At 39.0% G+C, this 13550-nt stretch overlaps 2 protein-coding genes across 2 annotated transcripts; both read right to left on the reverse strand.

Moving 5' to 3' along the window:
- Window positions 1-1296: 1296 nt before the first annotated feature.
- Window positions 1297-3772, reverse strand: LOC145483037 (leukocyte cell-derived chemotaxin-2-like). Its single transcript, XM_081461660.1, has 4 exons — window positions 3712-3772; window positions 3135-3240; window positions 2568-2761; window positions 1297-1517 (listed from the first exon to the last, which is right to left on the reverse strand). The coding sequence occupies exons 1-4, from the start codon at window positions 3770-3772 to the stop codon at window positions 1297-1299; spliced, it is 582 nt and encodes a 193-aa protein (XP_081317786.1).
- Window positions 3773-10308: 6536 nt separating this feature from the next.
- LOC145483048 (5-hydroxytryptamine receptor 4-like) lies at window positions 10309-12518 on the reverse strand. Its single transcript, XM_081461671.1, has one exon. The coding sequence runs from the start codon at window positions 12270-12272 to the stop codon at window positions 11235-11237; it is 1038 nt and encodes a 345-aa protein (XP_081317797.1). The 5' UTR covers window positions 12273-12518; the 3' UTR covers window positions 10309-11234.
- Window positions 12519-13550: the final 1032 nt, after the last annotated feature.

Consider the following 13550-nt stretch of genomic DNA (forward strand, 5'->3'; position numbering starts at 1 on the left):
GAACGCTGGAAGGCGTTGTGACCAAGAGAAAAGGAAGCTCTGAGAACGTGCGGGAATGATAGTTTTCTGAGCAGGGGGAGACAGGGGGCGGGAACCCGGGAGATAGGGTGCGGGAAGCTGGAGAGGAAAGAGAAGGAAGCGGAAGTTCGGGAATCATTTATTAAGCGTTACATTTAGCCCATTTTTAGACTTCTGGGCCGACGGAAAAATGAAAATTCGCCCTTGGGCTGAAAAACTGACCTACTTCCGGTAAAACTGGAAACCCTTTTACGGTGGTTACATCATAGGTCATGAGATGTTGTCGCTTAAGCTGTCAAAAGACGTGAGTAAGAGGAGCAAGGCTGAGAACAAAGGAAAAGAGGATAAGGAAACGCCTAATGATTGCACACCTAAATAACTATGATGTGTTTTGAGTCTCCTTATTTACAGGGGACGGGAGCGAGAGGGATGAGGGCGGGAGTCGAGGGATAAAGGTACGGGGAAGCGGGAGGTTCTTATCCCTCTGCCCCTCCCCCCCCCCCCCCCCTCCACTTCTGAGTTCAGAGAAGAGAGCACTCTCTGGTTAAGGACAAGAAAAAACACCAACAACCAGAGAACGCAAGCTGTCAATATGTTTCAAAAGTAACAATAATAATTCTAGACCGGTTACGTTTACGCTACTTTTATTGCCGTGCTTTTTAACATTACATTATTTTTGTAAATCTACTTCTATTTGACCATTAAGTTACAAAATTCACAGCGGCAATTCGTTTTAAAACTACTTATTCGTTCTTTAAGAAGCGGGATTTTCCTTCCTTGTTTCGGTCCGGTCATTTGTACCATAGCGTGCACTGTTCCTTGTCCTGTAAAGCCTATGGAAAATGAAAATCGGCCATTAACTTAAATTTAGAAGCTACGTAGAGATAACGACATGGAAAATGAGCGAGCACTAGGTTGTTGACGAAGTGAGTAATATTGGAAAAAGAACGAGTGAGAGCAATGAAGAATGAGAAAGTGAACCAGTGGATAAGTAGATTAAAACTAATTAAATCATAGCTAGCGGAGCCGCGCAATCAGTCTCAGTCAGGTACTTAAGCGTGTGTCAAAATCCAACAAAGTGCGCCCGTGAAGTGGGTGAAGTTAATATCATTACCTTTCGTTCTGCGAAATGAATTCCTAGTTCTTGTAATGTTTTAAAACAATTGATTTGCTTTACTTTGATACAGAAGCAAAAAATCCGAAGTGACCCTTGTTAATTAAATTGATAGATCGTTTACAACTGACTGTTCGCTTCTATGACAATGAACACGCGTTACCTCAACATCTGAAATGAGTTGTGTCGACGTATCGATCTGGGTCGTTCTCATTCATACGACGAAGCTCCAATTGCAAGTGAACGTGATTTGTCATATCGCGTTTCCCATCATTTCCATACTCGGTAGCCATGTCAGTCATTTCACCGATAATTGTGCCTTCATCGACATCTGTTCCCATCAATTCATCTTTTACTTTCACATAAAACAACGTCACTTCGTAGGCTGGGAAATAAGACAGACACAAAAACTTCATACTTCATACGAAAGATTCAACAACAAATAACATGCACCAGGGAAGACATACGTTTGGTGTGGTGCTCGTTTTCGAAACAACTGGATTAATTTTTCTTTGTACAAATGGTTCCTCGGGTACAGAATAAACCACACCAGTTTCTGTACAAACTGACTGGGAGGCACTAATGAATGCGTGCTTTAACACCCCAAAATTGGTGCCTTCGTCGAATATATGAATACAAAAAAATATATATTAAATTGTTCTCAAACACAAAATAATCTCCCCAAAATATGCTACTCTACGCCAAAAACTACTGGTAAAAATTGACTACTTCCTAAAATAAGAAACGCGCTTATTGCAACATTTAAAATATTAATATTACTGTAAACACGCAAATGGTTCAGGAATTTGATATGAACGAAATGAATGTTACATCATATGTTTTCTACACGTGTTTTTTTTTTTTTCCTTCAATGCGTTAGAGCTGATTTTAAGTTTTTGGGTTTTTGGCAGTTTCAGTGTTTTTAGTTCCTTGTTACCTGAAAATTGCAAGTAAACTCTTGTGCGCCTCGACGCACTCGTGAAAGTCTGTAGAAAGAGGATCCCAAAGAAAGCCAACCATCGGCCCGGGGACTCACCAGGGTAACGAAAAGTATCCCGCCAATCAAAAACCACGTGGAACATTTTCAAATAGGAATCCCTACTTTAAGAATTTTGCAACAATACCGATAAATTCGATTTACATCTTAGTTTAAGAACTAGCCCTTGTTAGTTTAATTCTTACCGAGAAATCAGAAGTTGTAAAAATGTAAAAAATGTTCAGTCGTGCTTGAAATTTTCCAAAATAGTCAAACTTTGAAGAAATAATGTCCTGTTTTTCACAAGACGATGTTTATGATTGAAAGTTCCATTTCCTCTCCTCTTAGATTTTGCAGCTGTGATATTATTTTCAGCGGTATACTGTGTGGTTACTAGGCTGGCTTTATCGTGATAAATCGTAATTCAGTAACAACAAACTTGCTGATAAGTTTATATACCTGACCATATTCCACGTCCTTTCATGAGGACACCGACGTTGTGTACACGGCCTACATTTTTTGCTCCTCCAAGGGGTATGCGGACACGAGTAACTGTAGCGGGTATAGGTGAGTAGATGTCGGAGCCGGGATCGCACACGATATCAATGCCTTTGTGACGATAGCGCAGTGTCTTCTCTCCGACTTGTTTCCTTCTGTGCATCAAAACAAAAAGAACAAGACGGACAATTGCCCGTTAGCTCATTCGTTCCTCTTGAACGGTAAATCTACCAACGCAATAATCAAAGTCTCGCGCTATCGGTCAACGGCAATCCCAGTCCGCTGGTTTGGGCTGGTCACGTTGCTCTTCGAACATGGGAGATGACCGTAAACAATTACAAAGGAGGGTTAATTGCGTATTTTCCATTGACCATTCGGATGATCATACTTTTTGCACTGGACTGAAAAATGGCCCTTTTTTTGAAGTAAAGTTTCCTAAACTAATCAGTTTTCAATTCTGAAATATTTCTAAATATCTTCCAGATTATTTTAACTCTAACTCATTAATTTACACCAACAACACCATACCGTGATGCTCCATACCCTCCGCAACCCTGACGATCACATCCTCTTATCTCGTTGGAAGGGTTGCTTGCGCAAATCTGTGAAAGGCACGGCATTCTGCCACTTTCGCCTGGAAGTCCGATAACAGTACCAAATCAGTTCATAACTTGTATTTTGCTTGGCTTCTAATAGATTTCTCGCTTGATTATGAGATGTTTTGCTGTATCGTGCAACCGTGAAAAAACTATGAACATCAACATTAAACCCCTGAATTTTTTCCGGTTTGTCTCACAAAATCCAAAATATCGACAGCTGCAGGAATTAAGAGGATTTTCCACATACTTATGCAAAAGAAAAGACTTCCAAAGGCTATACGTTTCTATAATAAAGTCCCAAAGACATTATGCTATTTATAGAATCTTTAGTAACAAAGATTTGGTTTTTGTTTTTTGTTTAGATTCATACCTCTACGTTACGTGAAGGACAGGCTTTCGGCTTAACACTACATCACTATTTTACAGAAGTTGAAGCAAAATTTGCCTTCTGGTGCAAAATTTTGAAAGGTTTGAGAACACAGACCAGAATTAATTAGTGAACTAACCTATATGTGACTGAGCGATTATGATTCCCAACACGACCGCAAACACAAATGAAGATTTCATGGTGAACGCTGTCTCAGAACACGTTAACAACCGACAAAATCTGTGAGAACACAAAACTGTTCTGTGGTATTTATAACAATTTCAATGTCTTCATTGAGCTTGCGCGAAACAAGGTGAGTACAGGAACTCGAAAGAGTCAGCTTTTACAAAAGCAGCCGTCAAAAGCAGTCACGAATCTTGACACGATATCTTGACACGTTCCGAATAAGAACAACTTACACTGTAGCGTAAAAGGAACACTATTCACCACTCACTCGATAGAATCAGCATTTACAATCACAGCTGTCAAAAGCAGTCATGATCCTGGCACACTATTGTGGCACGTTCCTAATAAGAGCATTGTATAAGCACAAGCTGTTACTATTAGCTCATAAAGGTTTTAATGGCATCTCTCCGGTACCTATTACCCACCTATTTACCACATACATACACTAACAAAATAGGAATGAAAATGACGTTGTCCGTGGCTAAGCCCAACACCAACTCCGTTCGTAAGTCAATTTATTCATCGATTTCCAACACAAACTGTTTTAAAAATGGAATATGATGCTCATATATGTATTTAACAATTATTCCACGACCGCGCGTTGGATATGAGTTGGTAGATACCCACTAAACGTCAGTGGAAAGATGGTTTTACTAAAAACGCCCCCAAAATATAGAAAACAAAACTAAAAAAAAAGAAAAATGCCCCCAAAAAATTACGTGCACGTTTACCATATTTGTAGCTCATATACCATGATGGCTTATCCAATGAAAACTCTTGAATTGCATCATCCAATGATCCACGTTTTAATAAATATACATACCATTTTTGTAAATTGTAATTTTAATTGTAATAGCTCTATTTTAATTGCAGTTAGTTAGGAATACTTGTTTTATGTACACCTCAACGTCAGCTTTGCTGTAATTTTTGTCTTGTTTAATTCAATAAATGCAACTCAAAACAATTTATACTACATCGTATTAAAGAGAAACGCTAGCTATTCATCGCGGTAACACGAGCGATCGTTGGATCCTTTGCATTATTAAAAACTGGATCAATGGTTAATCCAATTAAACAGTTGGAATGGCTTACCCATCAGGTATATTGTTAAATATACCATACCCTGGAAGAGAAACGACAGAATTTAGTTGATATTCGCTTTGAATGAGAAACGCACTACTTGGAAGCCCCTGGCAGTACCCCTGAAAAATCGCATCTTGGAAGAAAACTGGTCACTCCGGTCACGCTAACTTTTCATTTTTCTGGCCCTAGCTTTCAGTGAGCTTGCGCGGAATAGGATGAGTGCGGAAACTCGTTAAAAACAGTCATGATCTTGGCACGTTATTGCGGCACGTTCCGAAGAACAACAACTTTCACTGCAGTGTAACAGGAACACGATTTACCTGCGGTTACAACAATCTTTCGATTATTTGTAGTGTACCACCGACAGAGAAAAGCGACAAAGGCCGATGTTCGTTTTGAATGAGAAACGTACCACTTAGAAGCATGATCAATGCACCTGAAAAATGCACCTTGGAAAAAAAACGAACCAACATTTTACCTCTCCAGCCCTAATTTTTTCTTGCGTTCTTCTGCCCACACGTATCATTTCATTATCACTACTTAACCCTAACCCTAACCCTATGGTTCGGCTACTCCATTATCACGTAGTCACGTAGTGCGTGATGAAGTTAAATGTGTGTGTACACTAACATAATGTGGTTTTCGCAATGCAGTCGTTATGTTACATAGACATACAATTGACTATTGTCCACAGGGGTTAGAGAAACTAACTAGCTTTACGAAAGCCGTGGGTTACAGTCCCACCTTTTTCCTGAGTTTTTTTTTTTTTCTTTTTCTCTTTTCGTATCACTTTCTTGTCCTAATTTAAATGTAATATAATAAAACAAGGGTAAGTGGGATAAATATGCCCCAAGATAAAACAGGGAACTTATCTTTGAGTAAAATAGAGCTGTTATGTCTTTTCTCCCTGTGATGTTTGGGGTAGTGTGGAGGAGTGATTTGAAATTAAACTTACCCCCTGCAAATCACGGAACCAGTCTAGCCATATGCTTGTCAATCGTTCCGATTCTTCCGCGATGTTTAACATATTCCAGAAGCAAAAAAGGCTGCCCAAAAGACTGTTTTAATGAATTTGTCCATCTTTCAAATGATATTTTGTCTTTCGACCTATTTTACTATCTATTTACAATGGGTATTCTTTAGGAGCATATTTCCAAGAGGTATTAAAAATTAGAATATTTGTTCATCCTTCAAGTGATATTTTGCCTTTCGACCTATTTTACTTTCTAATTACAAAGGGTATTATTTTAGAGCGTATTTCCAAGAGGTATTAAAATTTAGACGGAGTATTTCAGCCAAACCGACGCAGGCTTCATTTTAATAAGCAGACTCTCGTTTGCATATATTTATACTAAAAGAGAATTCTAGAGTGTGGAACTGGGGACTAATTAGGCCCCGAAATTCTGTGACTGCTGTGCTGCAACGGAAGTCTATTCTAGAGTCTGAAGTTGTGGGATGCGAAGAAAGAGGTCTGAAATATTTTTGTACCTCGATTATTGAATGTTCCCCTGGAACTAATGGCAAAGTTGTGTTTCATAGTCCAGGAGTTCTTGTACCAGGAGTTCTTGAACGTTTCTGTTGCACACGGGACGATTTCCCATAGATGCTAACTTAGAAACCTGAGATATAAAATTAAAGTAAACTAATAAAAAGAACAGGACGAGGCATACAAGGCATGAAAACCCAACGATTTGGAAAATACCCTTTCCCCCACTAACGGGATTTCTGTTGGTGCAGGCGCGCGAGGTAACGCTTACTGGAAACAAGAATGGCAATTAGTAGAAATCTACTACCGCTCTATGCCGTCCTCTTCTTGGCTATGCTACTCACTATTTATTCTGTTGTACATAGTGAGCAGCGTAGCAGTGTGTGCTTGTTAACAAAATGGCGGCCGGGTCTTTGCATTTTCGAAGCGTCTGTGAGAAGGATTTGTTGTTTAAGTTTTGAACTAGTAGCTTTATACTAAAACAATTAGATTTAAATTCGCGCGACTACTATTCGAGCGTGACTTAATTGCAACAACGACAAAATGACCTGGTGGAGAAGATTTTTTGAATCGTGCTAGCCTTAACCCTTTGAATACCAACTACGCATATATGCGTAATTAATGGTCGTGCTCTTTGTACCACTTGTGACGTCATCAATTTAAATGTCATCAGATATTCTTGATAAGCTGATAGTAGTGCTAGGCTAGCCCTTTCCGCACAATTGTCAGGTTTAGATATCGACCGCATTCCGACGTCGCAAATCGAAAAACAAGGTTATCAGTTTTTGGTGCATAATTACGCATATATGCGTAATTAATGGTCGTGCTCTTTGTACCACTTGTGACGTCATCAATTTAAATGTCATCAGATATTCTTGATAAGCTGATAGTAGTGCTAGGCTAACCCTTTCCGCACAATTGTCAGGTTTAGATATCGACCACATTCCGACGTCGCAAATCGAAAAACAAGGTTATCAGTTTTTGGTGCAAAAACGGTGGTAAAATGGTCCACAACGCCTATGATTGATCAAGGTCCATTTCTAGACTTCGCCCGTAATTAGCATCCAACTTTTCACTGCAGCCAGAAAGAGCATACAATGCAAAAGGTAGCTAGTGTAAAAGTAGTCTCCTCCGCAGCCGTTTTTTGGGATGTCACGCAACGCTCCCCCCAAAGAAACTTTCTTTGGGGGAGCGTTGCGTGACATCCCAAAAACGGCTGCGGAGGAGACTAGTGTAAAAGGGCAAAGAAAAACAGAAAGGAAAGGGCCAACAAACGAAATTGAGAACGGTTAATGGCAAAAATAAAGTCCAAATTTTGGCTTATGCGCATGCCCGTAATTGAAGTTTTGCTCAATTTTGTACCTAATCCTCGAAAAAGCTCTCCTTTTAGCAAAAAAAAGCTTTTTTAGCACAACTTAGGTTTATTTAGCGTCATGGCAGCTAAAAAACCTGACTAAACGGTTAAAAACGGTATTTTTTGGCAAAAGTTTGGTATTCAAAGGGTTAATTAGGCGAAGTATTATTGGACTTAAACTCTGCGGGAATAGCTCAGTTGCTCCATGAAGGAAAAGCAACGTATATCAAGTTGAACCCGGCTATTTCGAACTCTTTAATAGGTAGGAAAGAAAACAACTCAAATAAATAGAGGGGATTCGGGTCAGCAGTAAATACTAGAATAGTAATACAATAACGTTAACTTGACATGAAAATAACAATTAATGATATGCAATTAACGTGATGGAATGTCATTTTGTTTGACCAAGTTGGCTCGGATTTGATTTTGGTTTGTTCAATAAAACGTACAATGTCATCTTCAGTAATTCAAAGATATCTCACCGAAGCCAAAAACTGGTAAAACGATTGCTTGTCAAAATTGGCGTCTGTTATAATAAAATGTGCAATCCGATTGGTCTAGGCAATTTATTAAGAAATATTTGATTGGTCAGGACAGTCGATATCTGGGAGTGATATCGTATTACTAACTGGGAAATGATATTGTATCACTTCTCTAATGGTATGGACTTTGCTCATGGCCTTATCACACTGATTTGGAAGCATAATATGAAATCAATAGTCACCACGAAATTGTTTTGTATCGGTTTTCAATTCACCCCAAGGAGTTTACAGTCTAAAAATCTCTAATATCTGAATTATTTACGGGAAACGAACAATATCGAAGTTATGCATTATCGTTAATCGAAAAAGGCGACCGCCATTGTCAATAACCTATATCGACCGACGTGCAATAACACATTTGTTTCTTTCCTTAATCGCCTTTTCAAATTGTCAAATGCTAACTAATTCCGCGCTGACCACTCAACCAGAAAAGCTTTTAATTTTAAAAATCCCACTCACAACAATGCAGTTAATATTCCGAAAAGTAAACAGTTTTAGATGGCGACTACATTTGTTGAAGGTCACGATCTTTTTCTAACTAAATTATCAGGATTTATCGTATTACGCCGATCTTTATCGTTTCTAAACCTCATGCCAAGAGGAACACTATTACTTTGATCGCAAGTTTTAAATCACCGGTTAACCTGGAACAATGAGAAGATTTCAGTGTTCTTTTAATAGAACTGACCAACCAACTAATTTTAAAATGATTTAATGATCCACAGTTTGACCAGCTCGCCGCAAACTAGACCCAAAAATAATGGATCAAGTAACATCTATGGAATCTCTATAATATGCGTTTGGCAAATGGTGTTTAGTTTTGGAAAAGGAATGGCACGACTCGCTAAGGACTGTTAGAACTCCAAACGGCTAAACCAAACTATTGTTTTACTATTAGTTTAAGATCCAAGTATTTTGTAATTATTACAGTCAGTACGTAAGCATTTTTGCTAGCGCAATATCGCCAACGAACCTATTTGTTTTCTTTTCCGTAGTATGACGGAACAACAGCAATTCTAATTTCACACGACGCCGGAGGAATTTGAAAACGGTTTCACTCTGATCATGAAAACGCATCAAATAGTTTCGGTCCATACTACGCCGGAGAAATTTGAAAACGCAACAATAAGCGGTCATTTTGGATTTGTGTTTGAGGAAAACTCGGACATGGAAATTACATTCAATAGATATCGTGATGTCATCGTTTGCGAAAAGCTCCGTTTTCAAAATGTTCTCCGTTCACACTAAAACGAAAAGCCGGCGTTTTCAAATTCCTCCGGTTTGAACAGCGTTTTCGAAAAGTTTCGTTTTCGTGACGGATTAGTGTGGACGGTAAGCCTAACCGTAGAAATAAAGCTACGTTTTCAAATTCCTTCGGCGTGGTGTGAGAAGGGTCTAATCCAGTCCACTGCAATCACTCATCCATTGAGGTATTCAAAGAATCGGCCACGATTATATATTTTTAGCAAGATTTCGACAAATTCAAAGCTTTATCAACATGAGTAATAATGGTTGATTTTGTGTAACGTTATTGAACAAATCAAAAGATTGGAACTCATTAATTTGGAAAACATGGATGGCCATTAAACTAAGGCAGCGTCCACACTAGGCCGGAGGAATTTGAAAACGAAGGTTTCACCCTGAAAACGCATCAAATGTTTTCCGTCCACACTACGCCGGAGGAATTTGAAAACGCAACATTAACCGGTCATTTTGGATTTGTGTTCGAGTGAAACTCGGGTAGGGAAATCACATGATTATCGTGACGGTCATCGTTTTCGCAAAGCTCCGATTTTAAAATTTTTTCCGTCCACACGAAAACGAAAAGCTAGCGGTTTGAAAAGCGTTTCCGAAAAGCTCCGTTTTCGTGACGGATTAGTGTGGACGGTAGTCCAAACCGTAGAAATAATAATAAAACTGGTTTTTCGAATTTCTCCGGCTTAGTGTGGACAGGGCCTTAAATCAGTTTTCAAGCTTGGCTAACTTACCACGTTAGTTAGCAATTTGCAAATGTGTGGTCACAATTTTTTTGTGGAATGTCACAAAAATATATTGTTTACAGTATTTAACAATATAGCGGTGAGAAACAAAAATGGCTATTTATTTAGATGAAGTAATATTTATAGATAAACAATGCCTGGGGTGACATGACAATGATTTTTCAGGATATGCAAAGATTTCTAGTCACTTTACATTTGCATTTTACATCAGTGTTCAGTGATCTACTAGGACACGATTGTATTGATTCTTTGAGAGACAAAATTAAAAGTAATAACGAAACTTGATACAGGTATGACACAAAGTGTGGGCATGGTAAAATGTAAATGATATACAAGAGTGCTAAGTTCCACAACTTTTTCCACGAGGGTGGCCACTTGCAAGGATTTTTTTTTGCCACTTCATCGCCGAAACAAAAACGTTCCTGTCTTTCAGTTTATTTAGTGAATAAACTTGATCTATTTTTTAGGACACAATAACATCAGAGAAAATAGAAAGCATTGAAACGGCCATAGTCAATTTGTCTTGCAGTTATTGTCTGCAAAATTAATGCTTAAGGTTTAAATTTCCGTTGTTTCGACCAAGCAAAAATATATCGCTTCCGGAAAAAAGTAACGAGGTCTAATTTCTGCATTACTTTAGAGGCAGATATCAGTCTAGTATATACATTGTAAGAAGAGTGATGTTGGTTTTTGAATTTTTTCATTTGAATTTACAGAAAACACACTCGAGTAAGGTCAATCTCATTTTCTTCATTCAAAATGAGAAAATACCCAAGTTTTGTTTGTTTGTTTTAGCATGTACGTTTGTCTTTCACGGCTTTCGAAAGCCAATATTTAACCGATGTTATTCTGTAGGGATATATGCTTCATCGCCAACCAGAGACTCTGCCGAATATGTACATCTAACACGCGATTATTTCAAATAAGAAATCTCTGTAATAGCGTGGAAGTATTGTTCTACAATGTAGAGAAAACTGGAGAAACGACACTCTAAAACGAGAAAGCCACATCTCACTTCAGACTACCAATCCTTCCACATGCCCTCCTAATTGCACGATACAACCTTTTATAAGAATCCATGAAGTTTCTGTTGTTAAAGGAGTAAAGAATTGGATTGAGGGCAGTGTTAAGGTATCCTGTCATGAGAGTGACATAGAATACTTCGTCGGGTATCTTAATCAAACACTTATTGCACAGATTGCCGATGACGCTGAGGATGCTGAACGGCACCCAACACAGCAGAAACACGCTGACGATCACCGCAATCCGTTTGGCTGCTCTGATGTTCCGCTGCAGCAGCAGGCTTGCTTGTGTACCCTGGCTCACTGGTGAATCTATAGGTCGTACAGCCCGGGAATGCCGACGGATTTGGTTATAAATCATCAGATAAATCACACACATGGACAAAGCAGGAACGATGAAGTGCAATACGGAAACCAAGATGTTGTAAAGACGTGAACCGTTGAAGATGCATATGCCGCCGATGACGTTTTTTGGTCTAAGTTGCCACATCTTCCACCCCGTGTGAGGCAGCAGGGCACACACCAACGTGTAGAGCCACAGGGCGCCTATGTAACAGAGTATACGGCGTCTAGTCATAGCCTGTCTGCCGCGAAACTGATTTAGAGGCTCGCTCAATGTCATATAGCGGTCGATGCTCAAAACCAACAGGGTTAGATTAGAAGTAGGAATTGTAAGAAGGTATGCTGTGGTCCAAATGGTACACGCAGCTTCGCCATGGAACCACAGTCCGTTTGCCAAAATGACATACACATCGAATGGAATCGCTAAAATCGCCGTCACTAGGTCAGAAACCGCCAACGAAAGAATAAAAAGACTTGTAGTGGCCTTGCGTAGATTTGGGCTCAGGCTCGTTGCAACACAAACCAGGGTATTGCCTATGATGGCAGCCACGATGATCGCAATGAGGGAAGTTAGTATGAAGACGTTAAACGCCGGAGAAAAGAACAAAAATCCCTGAAATCCATTATTTGCTCGTGTTATGTTAGAGCCATCATCTTCTGAGGCGTTGTTGTTCACGGTCCTCATTCTGTTGTTACGTTCGTGCTAGGGCGCCTAAACGAGCTCCTACTAAGACAATCACACTCGGATGGTATATTAGAGTTAGGAACGCACTCTTAACTACATACGTGATTGACACTTGAGTGAGTCTTTGTTCTCAAGAATGGACAGTATTTTTTAGTAGTTTACAGTTTCCGATAACGATTTCCTTATGTGTTCTCTAAGAGTGCCTACATTGCTGTGAGATTTAACAATAAATTTTTTGCGCCAAATGTTTTCACGCTCATACCAGAAGTCATAAATTTGTGTTCATACTTTTAAAAAGCCGCGCACTTCGATCGGTAAACGGAAGTCGTTTATTGCCTTCGATTTTGCCAGAACAATATCAAATTAACTGAAACAATGATCTTACCCTGGTAGCAACATTCGACTCTGTTTCATCACATTCATTTTGATAATTCTCCAAATTAAGTCTTAACGGAGAGTTACAAATACTTAAAAGGGCAAAGCTGATTCCCTTTTCGGACAGTTTAGAACTCTCCCACGCAAAATAGATCTACGGCAGGTATAATATTGCTTACGTTTTATTCCTTCGATCAACAATATAACATCCATTTAACAAGTTCTTTAGCAGTTAACATTCCTATCAAGACACTATCGCTGAACTGTCTGTTGCCAAAGTTTGACATGTCTAATAGCTCCCGTGACACTAAAAATACAAACTGCATGTCCCAACGGTGAATACGAATACGATAAAACAAAGATTTCCGTTAAGTCAATATTGGCGATAATGGTTTAACGTAACTGAATAGAAAAAGTTGTTAAATATAGTAAGCGCACTCGGCCGATATTAGGTTTTGTTTTGTTGCTTGTAACTATGGGTTCTCACACGATAAATAAAATGCCTGTAGCTCTGTGAACATAATTATGATTATTCATATTTAATGCCATTACGTGATGCATTTTCTGTGGTTATCGACTTGTCAAAGTTCACTCGCTGACGTAATGCTTTTGAATAAAAAGCAAATATTAGATGCTCTAGATCTAAGGCGTTGCATTCAGAACTAATAAGTGTTTTCCTATAAAATTTTGTCAGTTCTCTTTTGCTATGCCCCACGAGATATCAAGTTATCAAGAAAATTGAAATCACTCGATTTTCCACTTACTTGAGATATAAGGACTTCCTGTGCTGTGATGTCCACATACCGTATATACCGCGAAGTGTTTCATTAATTGTACCGCTTATAAGCCCTCCCTCTTATCATCCCCTCCGGTTATAGGCTTATCTACCAGTAAAGAGAATAT

This window comes from Orbicella franksi, chromosome 1 (genome assembly GCF_964199315.1).
Source record: "Orbicella franksi chromosome 1, jaOrbFran1.1, whole genome shotgun sequence".
NCBI classification, from domain to species: Eukaryota; Metazoa; Cnidaria; class Anthozoa; order Scleractinia; family Merulinidae; genus Orbicella; species Orbicella franksi.

Coding starts and splice junctions, on each gene's coding strand:
- LOC145483037 (XM_081461660.1), bottom strand. CDS start 3,772: ATGAAATCTTCATTTGTGTTTGCGGTCGTGTTGGGAATCATAATCGCT. Junction 2,762..3,134: donor GGAGGGTATGGAGCATCACG/GTATGGTGTTGT, acceptor TTTGATGCACAG/AAGGAAACAAGTCGGAGAGA. Junction 1,518..2,567: donor AGGACGTGGAATATGGTCAG/GTATATAAACTT, acceptor CTTATTTCCCAG/CCTACGAAGTGACGTTGTTT.
- LOC145483048 (XM_081461671.1), bottom strand. CDS start 12,272: ATGAGGACCGTGAACAACAACGCCTCAGAAGATGATGGCTCTAACATA.